At 38.1% G+C, this 21,267-nt stretch overlaps 1 protein-coding gene across 1 annotated transcript; it reads left to right on the forward strand.

Moving 5' to 3' along the window:
• Window positions 1-3: 3 nt before the first annotated feature.
• Window positions 4-14,947, forward strand: LOC113677737 (EF-hand calcium-binding domain-containing protein 6). The gene is made up of 24 exons (XM_027194572.2): window positions 4-1,170; window positions 1,501-1,577; window positions 2,062-2,159; window positions 2,390-2,464; window positions 3,617-3,683; window positions 4,471-4,685; window positions 5,311-5,448; window positions 5,671-5,744; window positions 5,869-6,074; window positions 6,611-6,676; window positions 7,016-7,098; window positions 7,260-7,370; window positions 7,984-8,094; window positions 8,576-8,758; window positions 9,035-9,218; window positions 9,650-9,703; window positions 9,966-10,036; window positions 10,736-10,893; window positions 11,304-11,530; window positions 12,135-12,221; window positions 12,455-12,540; window positions 12,697-12,796; window positions 13,468-13,536; window positions 14,000-14,947. The coding sequence occupies exons 1-24, from the start codon at window positions 930-932 to the stop codon at window positions 14,213-14,215; spliced, it is 2,997 nt and encodes a 998-aa protein (XP_027050373.2). The 5' UTR covers window positions 4-929; the 3' UTR covers window positions 14,216-14,947.
• The last annotated feature ends 6,320 nt before the right edge of the window (window positions 14,948-21,267 follow it).

A 21,267-nucleotide genomic window follows, 5' to 3' on the forward strand; every position in this document is an offset into this window, starting at 1 on the left:
TTATTTGGTTATTTTACAACCATATCCATCCTTAACTCTTGTGATGTGTGTGCCAGCTCGCATTTGCGTGGGATCTGACTCTCTTGGCAGCTCTCAAAGCCGTGAAGTTTCTTCTCACCTAGGATGACTAAAGTCATCAGCACAATTCACTCATGGGTCAAAATCACGGACAGAGCGCTTGCTTTGCTCGAAACACAGCTGTGCAGTCAAATTAGAGGGGTGGCAAAACCTGTCAGGTCTATGGGGAATTCGATGTTTCGATAAGGTCAGCCAAAAGCTGATTGAAGATTTTGATAATAACGACGCGAATTTAAACAATGCGGGAAATAATGCACGGAGGTAAGCTCTGTTCCAGTCTCCTTGTCTGCATAAAACACTTTCACGCGCGATTTAATTCAGGACAACTCGAGGATGTATAGCTCATAGCGACGTGGAGCAAATGTTTAATTAAACTGGCTCAGGGGAAACTCTAGACTCAAGGTAATCCTCAGTCTAAGGGTGAGCGGGTCAAAACCAAGTTCTGCCGTGATTTGTGAAAATCAGAAGAAGGTATGCTGTTACATTTTACGTCGAGTAAAAATGGATGGTATTATCGACATATGGGGAAGTGTCAAGGTATTTCACGTCCTCCTCAATGGATATTATCGAATTGGAAGAATACTTTTCGTTCAATCGTTCGAATATAAAATGTAGAACGGCCCTCTTTCTTATCTTGCTGCGTGACCTGGTTCATTGCTGGTTCCTGTTGCGTGACCTGCTTCATCGCAAATATATTGTTCATTTGCTTTACTGATGAATATGATTAAACGAGCGGTTACCATGGAATTGATCTTGTGTTACATTTTTAGCCTTTGTTCAGGCTTCTATCAGAAGCCTAAAAGTTAATCAAATGCTAGTTATACAGTGGAAATGATACAACTTTCTAAAGCATGGCCGATGTGATTGCTTCTCCAAGACAAGATTTACCTAAAAAGTTGCCTGCCTTGCCAGTAATCGAGCATCCTGGCTTGCGTCGGTCAGAAGAAAACAATGACCTCTTGCAGATCCGTGGAAACTCCCGCGAAGCAACTACAATTGTTGATGAAGGAAATGATTCTCTACCACCATTAAGGCGACGAACAAGCCAACAAGGAAGAAAAGGTCACTCCAGGGTATTAACATGGCCGCTAGGTAGGTCGAACGAGAAGAGAAAATCAGAATTAAACCTCTACTTCGAATTCCAATTATTTTATATGTCTGGCTTAAATGTAAATCAACAACATTAGCCGAAGTGTCTAAATCACACCTGATAAATGCCTCCAATTAAAGACTGTCTATCGAAGTGCGGAGTATGTACTTATACTTCTAGGAGCCATCTCGTAATCATTTTTCTTCTTAATTACAAGCTTAAATCTACACTTGAAAACCTTAACATTATGTAAAATCTTACTGTCACTCTGAACCTAAATAAAAAGTTTTGATCATTGTCGAAGCTAAAATCAGTATTTGATATTTTTATAGGACAAGGAAAAGGAAAGACTCCAAACAGCGGTGGTCCAGCATTGGAAAAACCTTCACACAAGCTCTCAGCTGAAGAGGTACATGCACGGCCGCGAAGATCTTATGTCTGTGTAAATAGCTTAATGTAGCAAGTTAGTATTTTAACAAGTTGACTTCCTTACTATTTTGATTCCTGAATTCAAAACCGTTATTCTTTGGATGAAGTTTAATTATCAACCTCAGAGAATCACGCTTAGGTTTACAATTATCAGAACAGGAATGTGTGTTTTTAAGTGGAGGGGGGGGGGGGGGAGGGGGATGATAATTTGGAAGTTTAGGTGACCTGCATAATACCAACTTAACTGAGCCAACTCTTCTAGAAATCGTGGGGTTATGCTGCTTGTGTTGCTCCAGTAATATTGAATATTGCTGAAATATCAGGACCACAAAGTGATTTAAGGCAGGCAATAATCTTTCTTAAGTAGAATTATTTATAAACATTAACGTTATTAACATTTAGAGTGTAATTTTCTTATCATGAAATAAACATTATCACTTTGCAATGAATTTTACTTCTGTTAGCTTGAAGATCTCATCCGTGAAAAGTTGCTGACCAGAATAAGTGGGCTTCGTCAATTGTTTCGTTCTAATGATCCCATGGGCAAAGGCAATGTATCCAGGTACTGTTTGGTTTCATCTGTAACAGACGATTGTTAGATTTTCCTCAATGTACTTAACAATACATAAAGACAGTAAGCTGGTCTTTTGATATAACAAAAGGGAAAATTCTTATCATCATACTGATTTAGATTTTAAATGATGCTACACGTGATGATACAGTTTAAGTTGGCTTTTAAGATAAAATACTGCAGTTTTCCTAATTTGTAATTCACACTTTGTATTTTTACAGGGAAGCACTTGCAAATATTTTGTATCATTTATGTGGCTATCTTACATCTGACCAAATCAGTGGTGTCTTAAAGAGGTGATTGTCTTTACTTCATTGAAGAGTACAATAATTTGTTTTTGTAAATTTAAAGTAAAATTAAATGTGAAAAAAAATGAAAAAATAATGAAGGAAAAAGAAACAAATGGCAAAGGTAAAGAAATTAAATTTGCCTCCACTCATACCTCATTACTTACTCTGTTTACTTACTGAGTTTGAAGTTTGTAATTTAAGTTATGTATCTGGGTTTTTCCATTCAGATTTGTGGCTAAGCATAAGGGTGTGGGTCATAAATCAGGAGGGGAAAAATAAGGTCCATAAACTTAAAGTTTGGACCAAGGAAACAAGGTCAGGAAGATATTTATTAAATCTCTAACTTCAAATACTGGGAGAAGATCTCAATTCAAACAAACATTTGAATTTAGGGGGCTATATAATGAATTAACCAATTATAGCTTTATACTTTTTAAGAGATATGATGCATGGTTTTATCATATGTGTACTGAGATTTACACATTAAAAAGATGAGAAATATATTTATAGGCAAGCTAGCTGTACATTGAAGCAAAAGCCACTCGAATGGCAAGTACATGTATCACATTTTTCATATGTAAAGAAAGCAATATATCCAATCAGGAGCTGGGTATCATGTTTTTTTTTGTGAGTGAACAATACCCAGGTGATCCTTGGACATTCAACTTTCACTGGCAGATTATTTCGCTTTTCAAACCATTCAGAAAATTACAAAAATCCATTCTCAGGGCGGTCAAATTTCTTACAAAAGATGACTGAGGATAGATTTGTCACTTATTAGACTTCTAAGGAAAATGATCCTGTTGAAAAAAAAGGTACTGTTGGTGCAGTGGTTGCATCATTTCTATTGACAAGGAAATTTATATGGATTACATCTTTCATAATTAATTTATGAGCCTTTTACTTGAGCCAAATTGACATAATAAAATAATTTAATCTCTTAATGTATATTAATATAAACATATTATACTCCATGGAAAGTCCATCTTTATGGTATTTATGCACTCCATCTGTTTGTATCAGAACTCTCACTCGTTGGCTGCATTCTGTTGGATTTCTGATACTACCAATTAGTGTGTAAATACCACATGGACAGACTTTCCATTAATTTTATGATATTTGCTATATATTAATCTTATAGTGTATATTTTTCTCCAGGCTTGGGCTGGACACACAGAGTACAATCTCATTTGAAAATTTTGTTCACCATTTCCAGGACAATGAGGTTAGTAGAACATTGGTAGTAGGTGAGCTCACTTTAATGTAGCATACATCCAGAGTGTAAAAAAAAACCAAAACTTTAAAACATTTAATTTAAGAGATAAGTATGATTCCCTCCTAAGGTGTACTGTAAAATGTTAATTACCGGTAAAAGTAAACTTGTTCAATCATTCTGTTGGTCTTATTTATGACAATGGGAGACATGGTGGTTTAAGTAGTGTCAGCATGCACATGCTGGACCCTGGGTTTAGAAGTGCATTGTAGAGCCAAAGACCTGGCTGGTTCTTGCTTGTTTTTTTGGGTTTTTTTAAATAGGGAACTAACTCTCCTATATTGCCTCTTTGACCACCTGCCAAAAATTTGACTCCATGTCAATGTATCCTCTGTTTTTATTTTCGTACATTTAATAATTATTGGTGCTAACGAATATTTTGTTATGTTATATGATACTCTATAAGTACATATATATATATATATATATATATATATATATATATTTTTATATATATATATATGCTTTCAGGATTTTTATCTTGTGAATATGAAAAAAGGTAAGAAGCTTCAAGGGGTGGGAATATTCCTTTGTTTCCTCGTTTTGAGACACATGAAATGAGTTTCGAGCATCTTGAAATTAAATTTGATTTTGAATGTTACAAAACTCTACTCTAGCCCAGCACAATCCTCAAAGTTTTCGAGAATCAGGGATAGAGTTTTGTAGGACTGTCAACTTACCTTTTTGCAGAACTGTATAATTATATATTTGTAAAATTTGCATTCTGCTTATTTTACAGACTCTCACCAAGGAATGGGTGGATCCAGTGCTCAGACCACCTTCTCATTTCAACTACCTTACAAACCTCCCAGCTAACAGATTACGTCAAAGACAAAGAGAAATTGCTTTGGAACAGAAGCATGCAGTGCACAAACAAGGACAGAAGAAAACTCCACTAAAATTATTTTCTGCTCTTGAAGTTTTCCCTCAACTTAAAAGAAGAGTTCAACAGGGGTAAGACTGTCTCCTTGTTAATATATCAGGTTCAGAACCAATTTATTTATTTTGTATTTCAATTTGAACTTGGCATGTAGACTTTTTGAGCTGGAAGGAATTTATCAAAAGTTGCACATAAAGTAGAAAATCATATTGTCAAAGTATTGATTACTGGCTGGCTCCGAAAAAATGAAATTCATACACTAAATCTGCTATTTGTAGACATATTAATTAGTGAAGCTATACAATCTGGCCTAGTGCACATCAATTCTTCAAATTATTAAAAGAAGAATCAAAATTGCTCCCAATTGTTTAGCTCACAACAAAAAAAAAGAAGAAGCAACAACAACAAGAACAAAAAAAAAAACAACAGGCTAAGTCTTTTAGATCCATGTAGAGTATAATTCACTACACTTTTACTTCTCTAATACTAAGGGGTAGATATGTCTTCTGGAGTGTTTCCTTTTCTAGTCATTGCTCCATCCCTCGGGTGGTTTCAAGTTATGTTTTTAATCAGATTTCTTGTCTCTGCGAGTTGGTAAATTAGTATGTGGATATCTTGGATTCATTTATTACTGCCATATCAGTTTAAGCATTAAAGTGAATACCTTTATGAACATTAGCTACCAAACATCTTTTCCAGGACTCTTCCTTATGCAAAATTACTTCCCCCATCTTGTTTTGATGCTGATGGCATGGTACTTAAGCCCCAGTTAAGGACTGCCCTACAGGTGTTGGGTTATCAGATGTATGAGGAGGAATTTGAGAAAGTTTGGGATAGGTGAGTGCTATTCCTCAGCCAGTGGTTCAATTATTTGTGTAAATGTCAGTAGGTTCTACATACTTTTTACTGTGGCTTCAATGAGGAAGTTGAAATAATGAGTGATTGGAGGCAAATATTATTTCTTTACTTTTGCCGTTTATTTCCTTTTGCTCTCAGCTTCTTCTGTTCGATATTTTCATTCATTTGATATTTATTTCACATTTGATGTTTTCGACACAGGTTTGACAAGACAGGACTTGGAGCAGTGAATTCAGTGGTTTTCTTTAAAACACTTGGAGTGAATCCCTTCTATGGTAAGCAGTTTAAAATATTATATTTCTGTAAATGTACATACCGTTGCTACTGAGGCGAAGTTGAAAAAAAGAAAAAGAGAGCGAAAAAACTGTTAGTGACCGTCTTTCATGATTCGCACGATAGAGCTTCCCAAGAAGGTGAAGCAACTTCCCTCAACTGAACCTGAAAAAGAAGAAGAAGAGCAAAAGGTCTCCAGTGAAAAAGAACATCATGATGAAGAAGAAGTTAGACTTCATTCTGCGCATGCAGAGGCTGGAAAAGACTTACCCCAGGAGGAAAAGAGTACTTCTGCAGGACAGAATCGTGTTTTGACATTGTTTGCTGAAAAGGTAAGATGAAAATTAGTTAAATTTTTGTTCATTTTTCACTAAAGTCACCTTTGATGGTACCACTTTACATAACATGAATCCTCAGTTACTGCAGTTGTAGTTCATCTCTTGCAATCCCTTTTTTCTCCTCCATACATTAACTGTCTTTCGGATTAAATTTTGCCAGACCGCCGAACGCAGGCCACCAATTTGACAATATGCGTTCGCCCGTCATGTGGCAAGCTGTTATGTTTTTCATTACTTAGTTTTTATGTTTCAAAATTAAGGTGAAACATTACCCTGTATGTACCATAAAATATTACCATGATGCAAGTTTTCACAAAATGTGCTCCTCCCTCCTTTTTGTTTGCTATTCTTATACAAAAGAGACTATGTTGTACGTCAAACGTAAACTTCGGTGAAGTGGTATGAATTTGAGGACGAAAAATCGGGATGAATCAGTGGTAAAAGGGCAACCTTTGCCAGAAATGTTGTTATTCTGATACAAATAATGAGAATGAAATAAAACTGATATTACGTATAACTGAATATTGCAGTTTAAAGAAGGCTACACCCAAGTAGTGAATTCATTCAAGAAGTATGATCCTGAAGATACTGGACAGGTACCGTAGGGTGAATTAATCCCTAGCTTCTTTACGTTGTTGTTGTTGTAATATCATAGAAACGTCATATATAATACTTAAACTTTATGAGATTTGGAAAACCCTGGAAATTCAGTTTCCTTAGGACAAATGATGAGCAAAACGACCTGTCAACTTTAAAGTGAAATGGACATGAAATTCTTCCCTCTCCACTAGACTTTACGTCATGCACTGTTTGTTTTTTGTTTTTTTTTTTTTAATTTCTCGTCTATATATAGTCAGTCCGTGCGTGTAGTTATCTTAAAATCATTCGTAACGGTCTCTAACCCTTATTAACGATGATTTATTCTGTTGCGTTAGATAAGCAAGGCAGATTTTCGTAAAGCCTTGTCTGAATACCGCTTGCAGCTTGGGCCAGTTGAAACTGAACATTTTCTCCAAAGGTAAGTAATGATAAATATTGTCTCTTTCCTCAAAGAGCTGTGGCAACGAGCGGTCCTTCTTTAACTCCTTAGTCCGCCGAGCTCACAAAAACCTTGGCGCCGCCCCAAAAGACTGAATTTCTTTAATCAAATTGATTTGCGTTAACTGCTTCCTACTTTAGGTGTGGTATGCGTGAACACAGCATGGTTCCTTACAAAAAACTTATGGATTTGTATTTAGACCGCTCTGAGAAAGGGCACCTGCAAGCTGTGCTTGATGATCCTAAACACAGGTAATGGGCACGGTTTACTACTGGATGTATGTGATTTTATTGTAGGGGAACAGGGGGCGGAAGTGGGCGGAAGCCCGAGGGAATAGGGTGCGGAAGAGGGCGGAAAGCGGGAGCAGAAATTGAAAAGGCAATCGTTTGTTGTTTAGTACTGCTTATCAGCCATACAACAATGAAAGGCAAGAGTTGGGAAAAGGGGCGCAAAAGTACGGGAGGCGAAAGGGCGTGGTTCGCGAAGAGGGAAGCTGTGACCCCACTGTCCCTGATATTTTAGTGGAAGTACGCCTCACAAGCACCACATTGATATGACTCCTTTTCCGTCTTCTGAGCAAGTTCAAATTTCAGTCATTTTTATTTTACAACATCTTTGTTCCGGGGTTAACAACGCGACAGAGTCTTGACTCTCTCGGAAAAAGCTTAATTTAATAATAGTAATAGTACAACACTACTAGCACTAAATTGAAACGACTTGATTACTGTAATGATCGTTCTCGTGGAAGCCCCTCGAATAACGATGGAAATTGATGGAAATTTACAGCAGCAATCCGATGAAAAAGAACGGAATACAATGTTTTTTACGACGATAATTTGCCTTTTATGTTTGATTGCAATGCAGGTTTAATCGCAGTAGAGACTCAGCTCTTGGTAGTACGACTGCGTTTGACGCAGAAGCCCGACTTCTGGATATTATACAGGCAGACTTTTTGGCCTTGCTTGGCGCCTTCAAGTGAGTAGAGTACACAGCTGAATTTCATCTGTAGGAGGGTTTATTTCTTGTTTTAAATTGTTGTACTGCTTCATCAAAAAGTCTTATCACAACTGTGTGCATTCTGATCACAATTTGCGCGATAAATTTAAATTTCCTTTGACCAGTAGATTGAAAATCAAATAACGCAATGACCCTTGCAGGTGAGCTGGGAAAGATTCCCCTAAAAATTTGCATCACTCTCAACTTATGGCTTCGTGCATGTAGCTCAGTTGGTAATAGCGCCCAATTAGTATTTGAGAGGCATGGGTTCGAGTCCCGTCGAAGCTTGAACAATTCAAGCTTCTTTTCTGCATGTAATTGCTAAAATTACAGCTCATCTGAGGGATTTTTGCTTTACTTGACGTTTGTATTCTGTGTTGTAGAATGTTTTATTGATCGTTTATTTGATTTGTATATATTTAATTGGTCCTAACTCTATACATCATTGAATTCTTTGCAGACAACTTGACAGAGACAACTTAGGTGTAATAAAGCGATATCAGTTTAAAGAATTGCTTGAAGCTCGATTCAAGATGAAGGTTACCGACGATGAGTTGACGTCAGTTTTGCGTCCGCTGTTGGAAGACACGAATCACAGCCTGATACCTTACGCCCGGTTCCTTGAGCTCTTTAGTTCACCGAGGTGCAGTATGTTTTTTTTCCATTAATTGTTTCTGAAAAGCAAACTGGATGTCAGATTGTTTCAACTCATAGTTCCTTTGTACGAGCATGGTGCACTTCTTTGTCTCACGGCTTGTCAGACACAAGCAGTGTTAGATTTATCAGGCGGAAATGACGTTACCATAACTGTTCAATGCTTTTAAAACGCTTCATTTTGTAGAACTTAAACACTTAGTTGAGTTTTGTCGCCAAATTTTCAAGTACGTAGAGAGAATTTTGTTTTATTTGTCTCATGCAGGCAACACAAAGAGGTATCCATTAATGTAAAAATACCAAGCCCCTCAACTGCCAATGTCAAACCAACCACTTCACCCAAGGACTTTAACTCACCGAGAAGACCGCTATCAAGAAAGTCACAGGAAAGGAGCGCATCACACACGGAAACAGCCAAGAAAGAATCACAGCCCCGAAATCTTCTTCAGGTTTGTTAGAAGACTATGGAGTTGTGACGCGTAGAAGCGGCTTTTTTCTCGTAATTTCCCCAATTTTTCCCTTTCACTTTCAGAGGCCACCAAAAACGATCATTGTCGTTGCAATTTCAACTTGTTGCAGAAAGGAGATAAGATAGAAAAAACGTTAAGTTTGCGCATGTTCATGTTCTCGTGGTTGGTATATTGTTTGATTTACCTAAATTCTCCTAGCTAAAATTTTAAATCAAGGTATAGCAGACAGTTTGGAGAATTGCTATTCACGTCTTTGGAGGGAAAGAAAATCACTTGCAGTTTTGGAAATGCACTTTGCAAACAGGCAATACAATGTATATTAGGAAAACTTCGTGACTTTTGACAGAAATTGATAGATTATGGAAATGTTAAACTTGTTTAGTTGCTAAAAAATGAAATTATCCTTGCAGTTATTCTCCTTAGTACGGGAAATACTTACAGAGAAGTTCCAAGTAATACAAAAGGTACGTATGTTCTTATTCCTTTTTTTAATTTTCAACAACCTGTCTCAGGCGTTCTGTGTGTAAGCGGGGCGCGATAGAAGCGCAGAGGAAAAAGGAAAGGAGGTTTGGGTCGAGTCTCTCTCACGTGACATGACCCAAACCTCCCCCTTTGTTCGCTTTGCGCTTCTGTTGCACCCTTTTGATTGTTAAATGAACTCCTGGAAGAGGCTTGGATTTTGAGTGTGGGGTGAGTTATATATTTGTCCTGTTTTGTTTCATTTAGACTTTTCAGGGAATGGATCAACTTAAGAAAGGATATTTATCCAAAGGAATGTTTCTAAGATTGTTTGAAAGGTAACTAATTTTTTCCCTTTTAATTTGATACACTTTTTTACAATAATAAAACTGGGGTAATAGCGGCCATGCCATGAAAGTGGTATAAGCTTGTTAAAGGTTTTGCGACCCAGGCAGAATCACCAGGAACAAGGCTTCACTGTCCATGTACTTTTGGACTGAGTGGGTCAGTATAGATCTGTTTTTAACCATATGTGTCCTTAATCTTTTTCTTCTTTTGGTTACTTACTTTGGTGGAAATAAGCGACATGCTTGATGGTTCGATATGAAGAGAATCCAGTTATGTTTGTTCAGTTTTGTGCCAGCAAAACGGTGTGGCTATTTTTTAGTTTATTATTGACTTCATTTATGTTGACTTTTTTATGTCTTTTTATTCACTATGGAAGTGTTATGTGACATGCCAGCTTGGATGAGTTGATACTTCGTTAAGTTTATTCGGCACACGGACACTTTATCTCTTACGCCTTTCCAGCCGAACATTAGCATTCATATTCTCCACACTGTTCTCTGTACGTTTCTTATGACACTGACAAGCCTGGAAAATTTCTCGATTATCAGGAGCTTCTTACCTTGGTGATCATTTCCTTTATTCTCATGACCTCTATATTTCAATCAAGGGTGATACTGTGAGGAAAAATGGGACTGAGCCAGTCGCTCTTAGGGGTGATGGGGTTAACGTGTGATCGCTTGGTATTTCAGATACGAACTCAAGTTCACATCACCGGAAGTCGATTTACTTTGGTCCAAACTGCCTGTTGAGAAGGATGGTACGATCAGCTTTGCGCATTTAGTAGAGTTTAGCTTTCTAAACTCCAACGTCACTACAGCTGGAGAGGAATCAGGCCAGGCTGCATCAGGCGAGTGTGTTTTTAGTATAAAGGGAAACTTTTACTTTAAGCCGCCTTTTGTATGGCTCTCTCTCTCTCTCTATGCGCCGGCTGTTAATATAAACGTACCTTTGATGACATCTCTGATAGTTACGATAAGCCATTGAACCTTTTTTTTTTTATTTACGACGCTCAATCCATCCAAGGGAGATTGAGATAAAAACTGCTTTCCAGTTGTTAAAACTATCATTTTAACACTCATCCCATCGTGAAAATCTAAATGAGCCAATGCAGTAATAAACCTACATTCTTCCAGCCATGATTTCTGAAGACGACGACTTCTTGTCGGAGCAAATGGTTGCCCTATTTCATGCTTGATGTACAGTCTTAACACAGGAAAGATATAAACTGCTAATGGCCAAACACGATTGTTATCGTAGGCTGCCTTTCACGCGTTCTTCAAGACTACGCCAAATCACTATCACACAACCGGTTGGAATCTGTGGCTGAGGAAAAAGGTGTTGACTCCGACTCCCTTCCCGCTCCACCCTCCGTTGTTGCGCAGGAAGACCAGGCAGAATCCCCAACGGAAGACAAGACTCTTCCGCCATTGAAGAATCAGAATAAACTTTCTGTGGAAGAAATTTTAAAGAACATTAAACAACAGGTACTTAAACTGTTAGACAAGCCCTTATTCGTCGATCTATAGAAGAGGAGACCGGCTACATTTAGAAAATTCGTGAAATGTAACGATCTTGATATTGATGATCTTGAACACAGCTTGCAGGAGTTTAATTGTCCGATTATCAACGAAGAGAGAACACAAGTAAACAAGAATGGACGGAATGTACAAAAAATATTGTCCTCAAACGGCGCTCTAAGCGTGTCAGTATACCGAAAAACACTCTAAAGTAGCTTTACCTCCCACAACTGCAGCAGCGCTCAGATCTGCGACTGATCCAGTCGCCATGACGATTAGAAAAAGAAAGAACTGTTTTTAGACGATTCTGATCCATTTAGAACGCTTCCGGTCGAGTTTTACAAACATCCCATTGTGAAAATTTAAGCGAACGCAGTAGTAAACCTACTTGAGTTTAGAAGACAGCTTTCTCCAATCAGAACGAAAGGTTAAGTCATTTCATGCTTGATGTCAGTATAGCCTTTATGGAAGGCCTCCATTGGACTGTGGACACTTTCACCTGATTGCGGATGCTATCACGTAGTCTTGAATCCTTCGGTTCAACTTTCAAACTTTGCTGTGTTATGTGTAGGTGTGCTCTCAGTGGAGTGAAATGAGAAACGCCTTCAATGCAGTTGATAAGGAAGGAAGTGCTACGCTGGAATTCGATGATTTTAAGGTAATGACTCCATCCTTGCCCTTGCAGTTTTCGTGAATTTATGTCTGTAGATCGCATTGAAATAATCCGGTGCCAGTAGTTTCAGTCACATGTGACTTTTTGCCAGTTAAGTGCCTCCCTCGAATAAGCGCTGCATTTGAGTTGCAGAAAAATTGCGGAGTAAAGGTTGCCGCGCTTATTCGATTGAATACGATAATAGCATTTAGTATTAATAGCAACTGGTTTATTAATAGGGTGTCATGAGACGATTTTGCAAGGATATAACAGACGAGGAATGTTTGAGCCTTTGTTGGAAGTTTGATAGGGGAAAAAATTCCCGGTGAGAATCATGCAACTAGTTTTTTATTTGGATTTAATTATAATTCCTTTCAAGTATTTTTATTCATTTTTTTACCTTTTTTGTCACACTAGACAGTGTTTAACGCGCAACGATTTTGACGCTTTATTTTGTCATCTTCTGTTTTCTTTTTTGAAGGGTTTGCTACCTTGAATTCTTGAAGAAATTTCTTCCCACGATGCCTGTCAAGGTTGACCACCTCGGTCCCATGGAACCGGTCACCAGATATCTTACAAAGGTGAGTTAAAATTTTCAAGATAAGGTCGAGTGGCAGGTGCTCTCTTAAGGATAGTGCAATTTGTACTGGTACGTGTGAAGAAGAAGACGTGCGAGAAACGATTGTGACTTAACGCGCGTTGCTTTATTAAAATCAAACGCTGCCGTTTATTTGAGTTGATCCCGCCAGTCACTGTATTTCTTTTTTGTGGAGAAGGTAAACTGAATTGTAGCTCTTAGGGTATTTGAAGCGCTGAAGGCACTTACACCTGTACATGTGATTTACTCAAGGTGTTTTGGACCTCAAACTTTGCTGATATGAACAATCGCGATTTTTCTAAATGAATTCTGATTTCCTGAGAAGAGCAAACCTATAACCCTTCGAATTAGTTATCGGACGATCTGCCACTGCGAAATCTCCCAGAAATATCTGCCACTGAGTCGCAAAGGAAATGGTGTCGAGGTAGATCTGCATGTGACTCACGTCCAGTGGTAGGATCCACTATGTGTATGGCGAAAGGACAAAAAGAGTTAGTAAACTAAGTCCCGTCGTCGCGCCCGAACCAGAATGAGAGTGGATGTATGGGAGAAAGTTCATCTATCCTGCTTTTATTCCCCGATCTTTTCTTTAGTTCTTGGTCGAGTAATTGACATGTTGCTGTGCTATGTTTCGTTTATTTCTTTCTCTTGTAGGCGGCGTGGTTGGACGGGAAACGAGCTCAAGAGGCTGTTGATACAGTTGTTGATAAAATTCGGAACCAGGTGAGCTGTGTTGCAGAAGTCCCTTGCATCATAATCGTCCTCTAGTTCACTTCACATTAGACCCAAAGAGCTTCGATGGTATTCCAGTCTCTAATGGATAATTCTTCAGTTTGAACTTTGAGGCAAAGGAAAAGGAAAATGATTTTGTGTGCTTGTTAGTCATATCGGTGAGAAAGTGTGAATATATTTCGAGCAAATTAAAGTTCAGTTCACAGAAAGGGCTATAGGAGAAGAGAGCGCATTTCTGTCGAGTTTTTGATGGGTAAAACAGTCCTTGTTTAAAAGAAAACTTTGTATGTAATTTATCAAAGCTCCATTGTCCAGGTGGGAACATAAGCGATTTGCCATAAGTGTTTTAGCTTTGTGTCACGGCTGCCTTATGTGCGGTATAAGCCACGTTCGCCCGAGTGCGCCCTTCACCTTGATTCAAAATGGGCCATATACCAATTTATTATTTCTGCAGATGATTTCAGACTGGAAAGGACTGAGAAGAGCATTCAGGAAGATGGATTCGTTGGGCGATGGCTTCGTCTCCGTGACTGACTTCAAAGCTGCTATGTACAGGTTTAACTTTCCGTTAAACGAAGAAGATTTCTTTCATATTTTCTCTGTGTTTGATGAAAACATGGAGGGAAGGATCTCGTACGTGGAATTTATGCGGCGTTCATTGAGCGAGTAAACGGGGAGTCTTCGTTAGAGTTGACATAACCGGAACTGTGAATAGTTTTCACTTGGAATTTTCTTCTTCTTTTTTTCGTTTTGGTTTTCTCTTTTTTAGATGTTTTTTTCTTGTTTTGAAAGTTTTTATTTCTTTGTTTTTTGTGCTTTGTTGCTTTTTTGCGGAAGGAAAGGGGGAGGGGTATTTCTGTCTTGTATTTCATTGACCAGTTTCTTTTTTGACTTTGACGTTGGTGAGTGTGTCTAGAGTAGTTGTAAATACGGGAAATGTAATCTATCAGTGCCAAACAGAATACAATGGAAAGATTTTTTTAAAAAAAGTGTATCTGCGGCAAACACTTGTATATACATCACACTTGCAATTATTTAGGTCATGAGCCCAGTTGCCCAAACCTACTGATACACTGGAAAGTGCTTATTGTGCCTATGTTTTAAGTAATTGTAGGAGAATAGTCCAGCGTTTAGTGTGAATAATCCAGTTCGTTTTTGCTACAAGATGATGAAACAGTGGTGAGGGGGGAGGGGTGATGAAAAAGAAGAGATGCTTTTTAGTGTTCGTTTAGATATGTCCGCGCGCCTGTTAACTTTTCCCTCTTACTCTCCTTTGTACACTGGCTTCCCAACCTGGGCTGTGACAATTTTTTAATCGTTATTGTTCGTAGTGAATTTTTTATTCTGCTAATTTATTTCCACAATGTAATTGTTGTATTAAAATTGCTTCTGAAACCATAAATTTAACCTTGGTTGTTAGTCTCCAGTGAATAATAGATTAACTTTACGTTGGTCGAGTGTAACATCGCGCACTTATACAACTCGGATCTTTTTCACTCAAATTACGATTTTGGGAGATCTGGGCACGAGACCATGTGAAGTATAACCACTTTAGAGAATCACTGTGCCTTAGTAGGACTTTGCATTGGTTAACAATTTCATACCTGTTACCTCAACATAGCCTGAAGGTAAAGAATGTAACTCTTTGTGTTGAGAGTACCTTTAGTGAGATTGAGAGTACCGAACGCGTTTTCATCGTTTAGTTTGTTGTCCTCGGCTGATTTCAAGTTTCGAATCTTCGTTATTGTGATGCATTTTTTGCCTTTGATTTGTTAACAATAAAGGAATGGAAACTACATAATTTTTTTTGGTTGCCCTTACCTGTGTCCAGTACGTCTCGATACGGACGGAAAAGGACACGAGTCCTCCTAGAAAACTATGTGCCATGGCATAATACACATGTAGAAATGTAACCTGGAACCTATAATAAAACACCAAATTAAATCAAAGTGGGTGAATAGAAAAACTTAATCTGTAAGAATAATGGAAAGTAACATCACAACAATCCTCATAAAAAAATTCTGGAAAAGGTGTGAGACATTCCCCTTGAATGGCTTACAAAGATGTAAGACCCTCCACTTTGGGTGTCCACTTTCACTGACGACCCTCCCCTCTGAGGTCCCAGCCCTCTTCCCCCCCCCCTTACCCCAAGAAAAAACGTACCTTACCTGAAGCGAAACCAGAGTGATTTTTGCCAAGATGTAATAGTATATTGCGACGTTAAAATTGTGTACAACTACAGCGAAGTTTACAGAAACGAACTTGGCTTCCTTTTTCTGTGTCAATCACAGAGAATGTCGACGTGACCTGTAACACGAACTTCTTTATTATGAATGCATTTAGTAACCAATTTAAAGAAACTTGTATCATATGAAAGGTTAGATCTTAAGTTTAACCAATTTTTGGTTTTAGAGATGCGAAATTAAAAATGTGCACAAACAGTGTATTAAAATGATAAATAGCATGTCAGCGATGTTTCCTCTAATGGCTGCATTAGTTAAATTATTAATTTATTCGTAGGTTTCGATTCGTGGTGGATAATAAAGAGACGTCGTTTTTATTGGGAGATCATTACAAACACAACTTTTTAAAATCATCAGTACTCATTATATATCTTTGTATCGCATGCCGCTTTGAGGTGCGTTCGCGCTGGGAGGCAGTGCAATATAATGGATGTTTCATGCAGCAGCACCACACTTGCGGTACCGGTGTGAACAGGGTGGTGCACCATCCTACTGTACAGAATGGAGCAATAGGTTGGGTTTGTGTGTCTTGGAGCGTGTCCCAATACGGTGATTTTGATCTGCCGGTTGAAATTGCCCTCATTGACGAGCTTTTCGGTGAGTTGAAAACAAATCACGATATTTTACACCCTTGACCAAGGTTTAATCTTTGTGTTCTTTTTCTTGCACTTGTTAACTCATCGATCGTCGCCACAGAATTTGAGAACTAATTAGGCAGTTAAAATTTTTTTCGGTGTTTTGGGATATACTTTAAGCGTGTGCTTCTTAGTCAGAGAGTCTGAAGTCAAAATCGGGGCCCTTGCCAGCTCGTCATTCACGCTTTCACAAACGCTATATCTCTGCACAGTTTCCTGCTAAAACACGCGGATACTTTCGAGGTTGAGTGTAGCTCATGAGAGCACTGGGTCAGAGACTAGCCTAACAAGAAAAAGAAACTAAAATTTCGTACCTTGCAAGGCTTCCTTCCTGGATTGTTACAAGTGACAGTCACTTAAGGCTTATGATTTACCTCTTCAAGTCTCTTTCAAAAAGTGTTGTTCTGTCCAAGCCGAAAATAGGTTATGTAATCAAAAAAACACCTGGAATAGTTAAATTGTTGTCCCGTCCTCCTGAGAGAGACGCAATCAACAAACTTAAGTCAGATTGAATTCCTATGGATGTTAAAACCACACCAAAACGTCAATAAGTAAGCAAAAGCGATATTTTGACGCAGTTTTATTTCGTGCCCAGTACTTGACGCTAAGTCCTTAAATTCTAATTAATTGGCGGGTATTTTTTTTCAATATCAAGCAGCTACAACAATAACGTTTATTTCACAAAATGTCTTCAAATTTAACTCCAGAGATGCGGTGAGTAGAAATTTTGTTGCTATGTGATTTCCGTAAGAATTAAGAACATAAACTAGGCACGATTGTTTCAGAATTTATGGATTCCACGCCTCGCAGTTGACAATACAAACCGGTTAATACTGCAAATATTTAGATCAGTTTTTCACTGGCTAAAAGGTGGTGTTGCAGGAGATTATTAGATATTCACAAGAAAAGAAGAAAAATTGGTGTATCATATTAAAGAGAGAACATATTAGTGTTTGTATCAGCGAATTATGCCCAGTGGCGCCAAAGAAATCCTTTTTTCAGTTCTTTCCGATACACTACAGAAGACAAAGACGATTCACAATAATTTTACAAATGCCTCTCCCCGATGCATGACGAAAAACAAACTTTTCCCTTACAGGAAAATTTAATCGGTGTTATGAGCGCGTCATGGACACTATGAAGAAAAGTCCTGTTGGCGAAAAGAGAACACAAGTCAAGGGCACGTAATTCATTTTGCGTCCACAATTCTGTAAACTCTCACGGATACTTCAAATCATACATTAGGAATTACCACCTCCCCTCCCCACCCCTGTTTGCTCTAAGCGGATTACTTTCTAAGACCCTAGACCTCAAATGGCCGACATCATTCAAATTAAACTTTCTTTCCCGAAAAACGTGTCACCCAGGCCAAAGCAAAGAAAATTTATTTCATATGCAAATGCAAAAAGAGCAAAAAGGTGTTGCAGAGGCAGAATTTGAAGTGCTGAGCGACTATTGGTGTATGCGAAAATTTTGCGCCTTTGAATGAAGACTTCTTGAATTCCAGCATCCTTTTTTATTGTCCTGCGCAGCTCAGCCGATCTGATCATTTTTGAATTTTTAACAGTTATCATTTATTTTGTGACACTGAAAAAGTACGGATTCACGAAATCCCTCATGCAGTTCTTAACAGATACTTCGAAGAGTTTTGTCAAAACTTTGATGGTAAAACTCCGGCTAACTGATCCCACATCAGAACCTTATTTCACCAAAATATCACAGTCCTCGTTGGTTGGAATCATTTATTACAAATTTGTGAGACAAGAGGAGAAAGATTCTGGTTTACAACAGTTTAGCAAAATACATCGACCTTCAGCAGGTTGGTAAAAAAAGTATTCGTTATAGAAAGTAGCACGACAATTTTGGACCGAAGGAATAGCGAACATGTGTTAGACAAAGTTGGGCAGAAAGTTCTAACGAATGTCGGTCGTTTCGCAAACGTCTCTAGTCAGTTCACAAACGTGTAGAAGTCAGTTTGCAAACGTTATAAACATTTATACGTGTAGAAGTCAGTTCACACACTTTGTAGATTTGAGATGTCAACGTTTGAGCACACAAACTAACTCTCTAGCTTAAGTCATTCAGTCTTGTAGTTGATTTCGCTCTATCACAGCGTTTGCGTGTTGCATGTACAGTAACTGTAATCCGCAAATCAATCTACTAATATGAAATAGGTCTTACTGTTGTTGTCTTCTATCAGAAAGCTTTGCTTTACAGCTATCGAGACACGGGATAAAAATTGTCCATTTGATTATGAAATATACTTTAACGAGAAGTTAAGCTGTGAGATTTCACATCCAATAAGTTACGCATACAATGTGTCAGTAATGTAGTATTCTGAATCGTATAGTTAAGCCCAGGTTGACATATAAATGTTTACAACGTTTGCGAAACTACCGTTGGCGAAACGACTCGTTTGTGGAACGACCGGTTGCCATTCTAACACTGACTTTGTCCGATTAAATTTTTGTCGCGTAATGTGCTTTCATTTTCTAAATCAACGTTTCGTAGATTTTGATATCATTAGAGTCATCACGTTACCTAAATCTAAATTGAAACAAATTACTTAGGATTTATCTGGAAACATTGTAGATGTATATGAATGACGAAGCATCGTGTATCTTGTCTATCGCTTATGTTTTCAACATTTCAAGAAAATCCATGGCTACAATTGTGATGGATGAAAAGGAATTTATAATTTACACAGTTGTTTATTTCTTCCAGTTTGGTGAAGGTTAAAAGAAGTGGGATACAACCTGTTCTAATTGGAACAAAGCCACTGAATTTGTACGTGATTACAAAAGCGGACACTCTTCATATGGAAAGAGGGCGATCGAGGTTAACATTAACATTCCTGACAATTCGAACAAGATGTTCGAGAAGCAGTTTGATTCCTTCCTTACATATATAGATGTGCTATTTGTTTTCATCGCGGACGTTGGGAAGATATGAAAAGCAAAAAAAAGATTGGAACTCAATGTATCTTACATATGCTCCTGAGTAAGTTTTTTTTCTGTAATTAAACGAGAAGCTAGTTTCTGAAGCTTTATAAATTTTATCTCTGCCATTAAAAAATCATGCGTAAAAAGATTTAGTTATAATAACGTTTTGACGCTCCAGCAGGTATTTGTCTTCAAATTAGCTTAATATCACCCTTCTTAGTTGTGAAATATGGATTCCTCAGAGGTTGCAGTGGAGACATTTATTTGAGATTACATTTTTCTATCTAAACTGCTGGAGGAATGTCACTTTATCGGAGGCAATCATGGAATATATAAACAGACAATAGATTTCAAAACTGAGGAAAGTTAGCGTCAAAACCCTTCTTCAGCCTGCAAAGTACTGTGTGCAAAGAAAAAAGCAGAACAAAACATTTTGATGAAATTGATCTTAGTTGCTCTTTAATGATTAGATGAAGAATCGCTTATGCGCCGATCAATTCGACGCTTCATCATCCCCCATGGCAACCTTCCGGGCATAAGAACTTACGCAGATTTGTCTGTTCAAATCTCCCCCGTAGGGGGTGGGGGGGGGGAATGTGTTCAAATGTTCCACCCAAGTAACGTATTGGATTGTCAATTTTTTTTGCAAAAAGAAAAATCAGCGTCCGTGACATCCTACTCATTGACTAAGCTTTAAAATCTAAACCTTGTAGACCATTTCTTCTGAGCCATTAGTTCGCGATGGTAAATTTTTTATCTTTACACAGCTTCAGATTTAAAAAATATAACAATTGAATTCCGATGGAAAGAGTTGACACTTAAGGTTCAAATGGAAAAGACTTGACTCTTCGGGTAAAAATCCTTCACTCCCGCCTGGCAAGGTAAAAATTTCTCAACCTCCGGAAACAGACGACGGTCAAATGCCTGGGGAGGATGTTAAAGTTTCGAATTGATCGATATATTGACTGATATCAAGTTAATGTGCAGCTCTCCTGTAAAAGTAATTCCCCTCTCTTTTCAATTCCTAGAAATTTATTCATATGTTTATTTCTCAATAAGCACCCCCATTTTTGGAAGTCTATTATTAAGTTATGTAGAAGGGAAAGAAAATGATTTAAAGAGATTTCAATTTTACGTGTAGGTGTATAAACTCAAGTCATTACCTTAAACCACTCTTGCTTGTTTTTCAGCTCAAGGATTGTGTTTCTGTAAAGGACATTTCTTTCTCCCGCGACAAGTTGGATGACAGAAATCAAAAGGTACCATATATAGGACGGTAAAAGAAAAAATATTACAATCTAAGTCCCTTGTGAGGATTCGAACCTCAAGCAGTCAGCCCCTACAAGGCGATCCCAGAGGACTGTGTCTGTATTTGAGCGGGGATTGCATTTCTCTTTTCTCCTGACATTAGGATTCAAACCTTAGACCATAAAACTTCCGCATCTGCTTTACCAGCTGGGTAGACGAAGAAATTTGGGTGGACATTCTTGAGGATTCAAACCTCATAATAGTCAAAATCACTACAAAACCTTATAGCAGAGTAGAGGGCAAATTTTTGGGTCGATCTACGTGAAGATTCAAACCTCAGACTTCGCAATATCGGTATCAACTGCTCCACCAGCTGAGCTGACAAAAAAAAAAGTGGGTCGACCTATGTAACAGATTACAGCTGTGATTACAGATTACAGCTGTGTCTATGTGGGGGCCAGCTACGCTTGGCAAAATAAATAAGACAAAGCAGCTTCCATACGTCAGATTCCTTGTATTCTTGTACAGGATGATCAAAAACGAACAACAAATAAGGATCTATCCGGCGACGATTCGACGTTTTTGCTTGTTACACAGCCTAAAATCCTTCGCTAAAACTAACTCGGCCAAAACGGCAAAAAAAAAATTGTAAGT

Source organism: Pocillopora damicornis, chromosome 2, assembly GCF_964200805.1.
Source record: "Pocillopora damicornis chromosome 2, jaPocDami1.2, whole genome shotgun sequence".
Lineage (NCBI taxonomy): Eukaryota > Metazoa > Cnidaria > Anthozoa > Scleractinia > Pocilloporidae > Pocillopora > Pocillopora damicornis.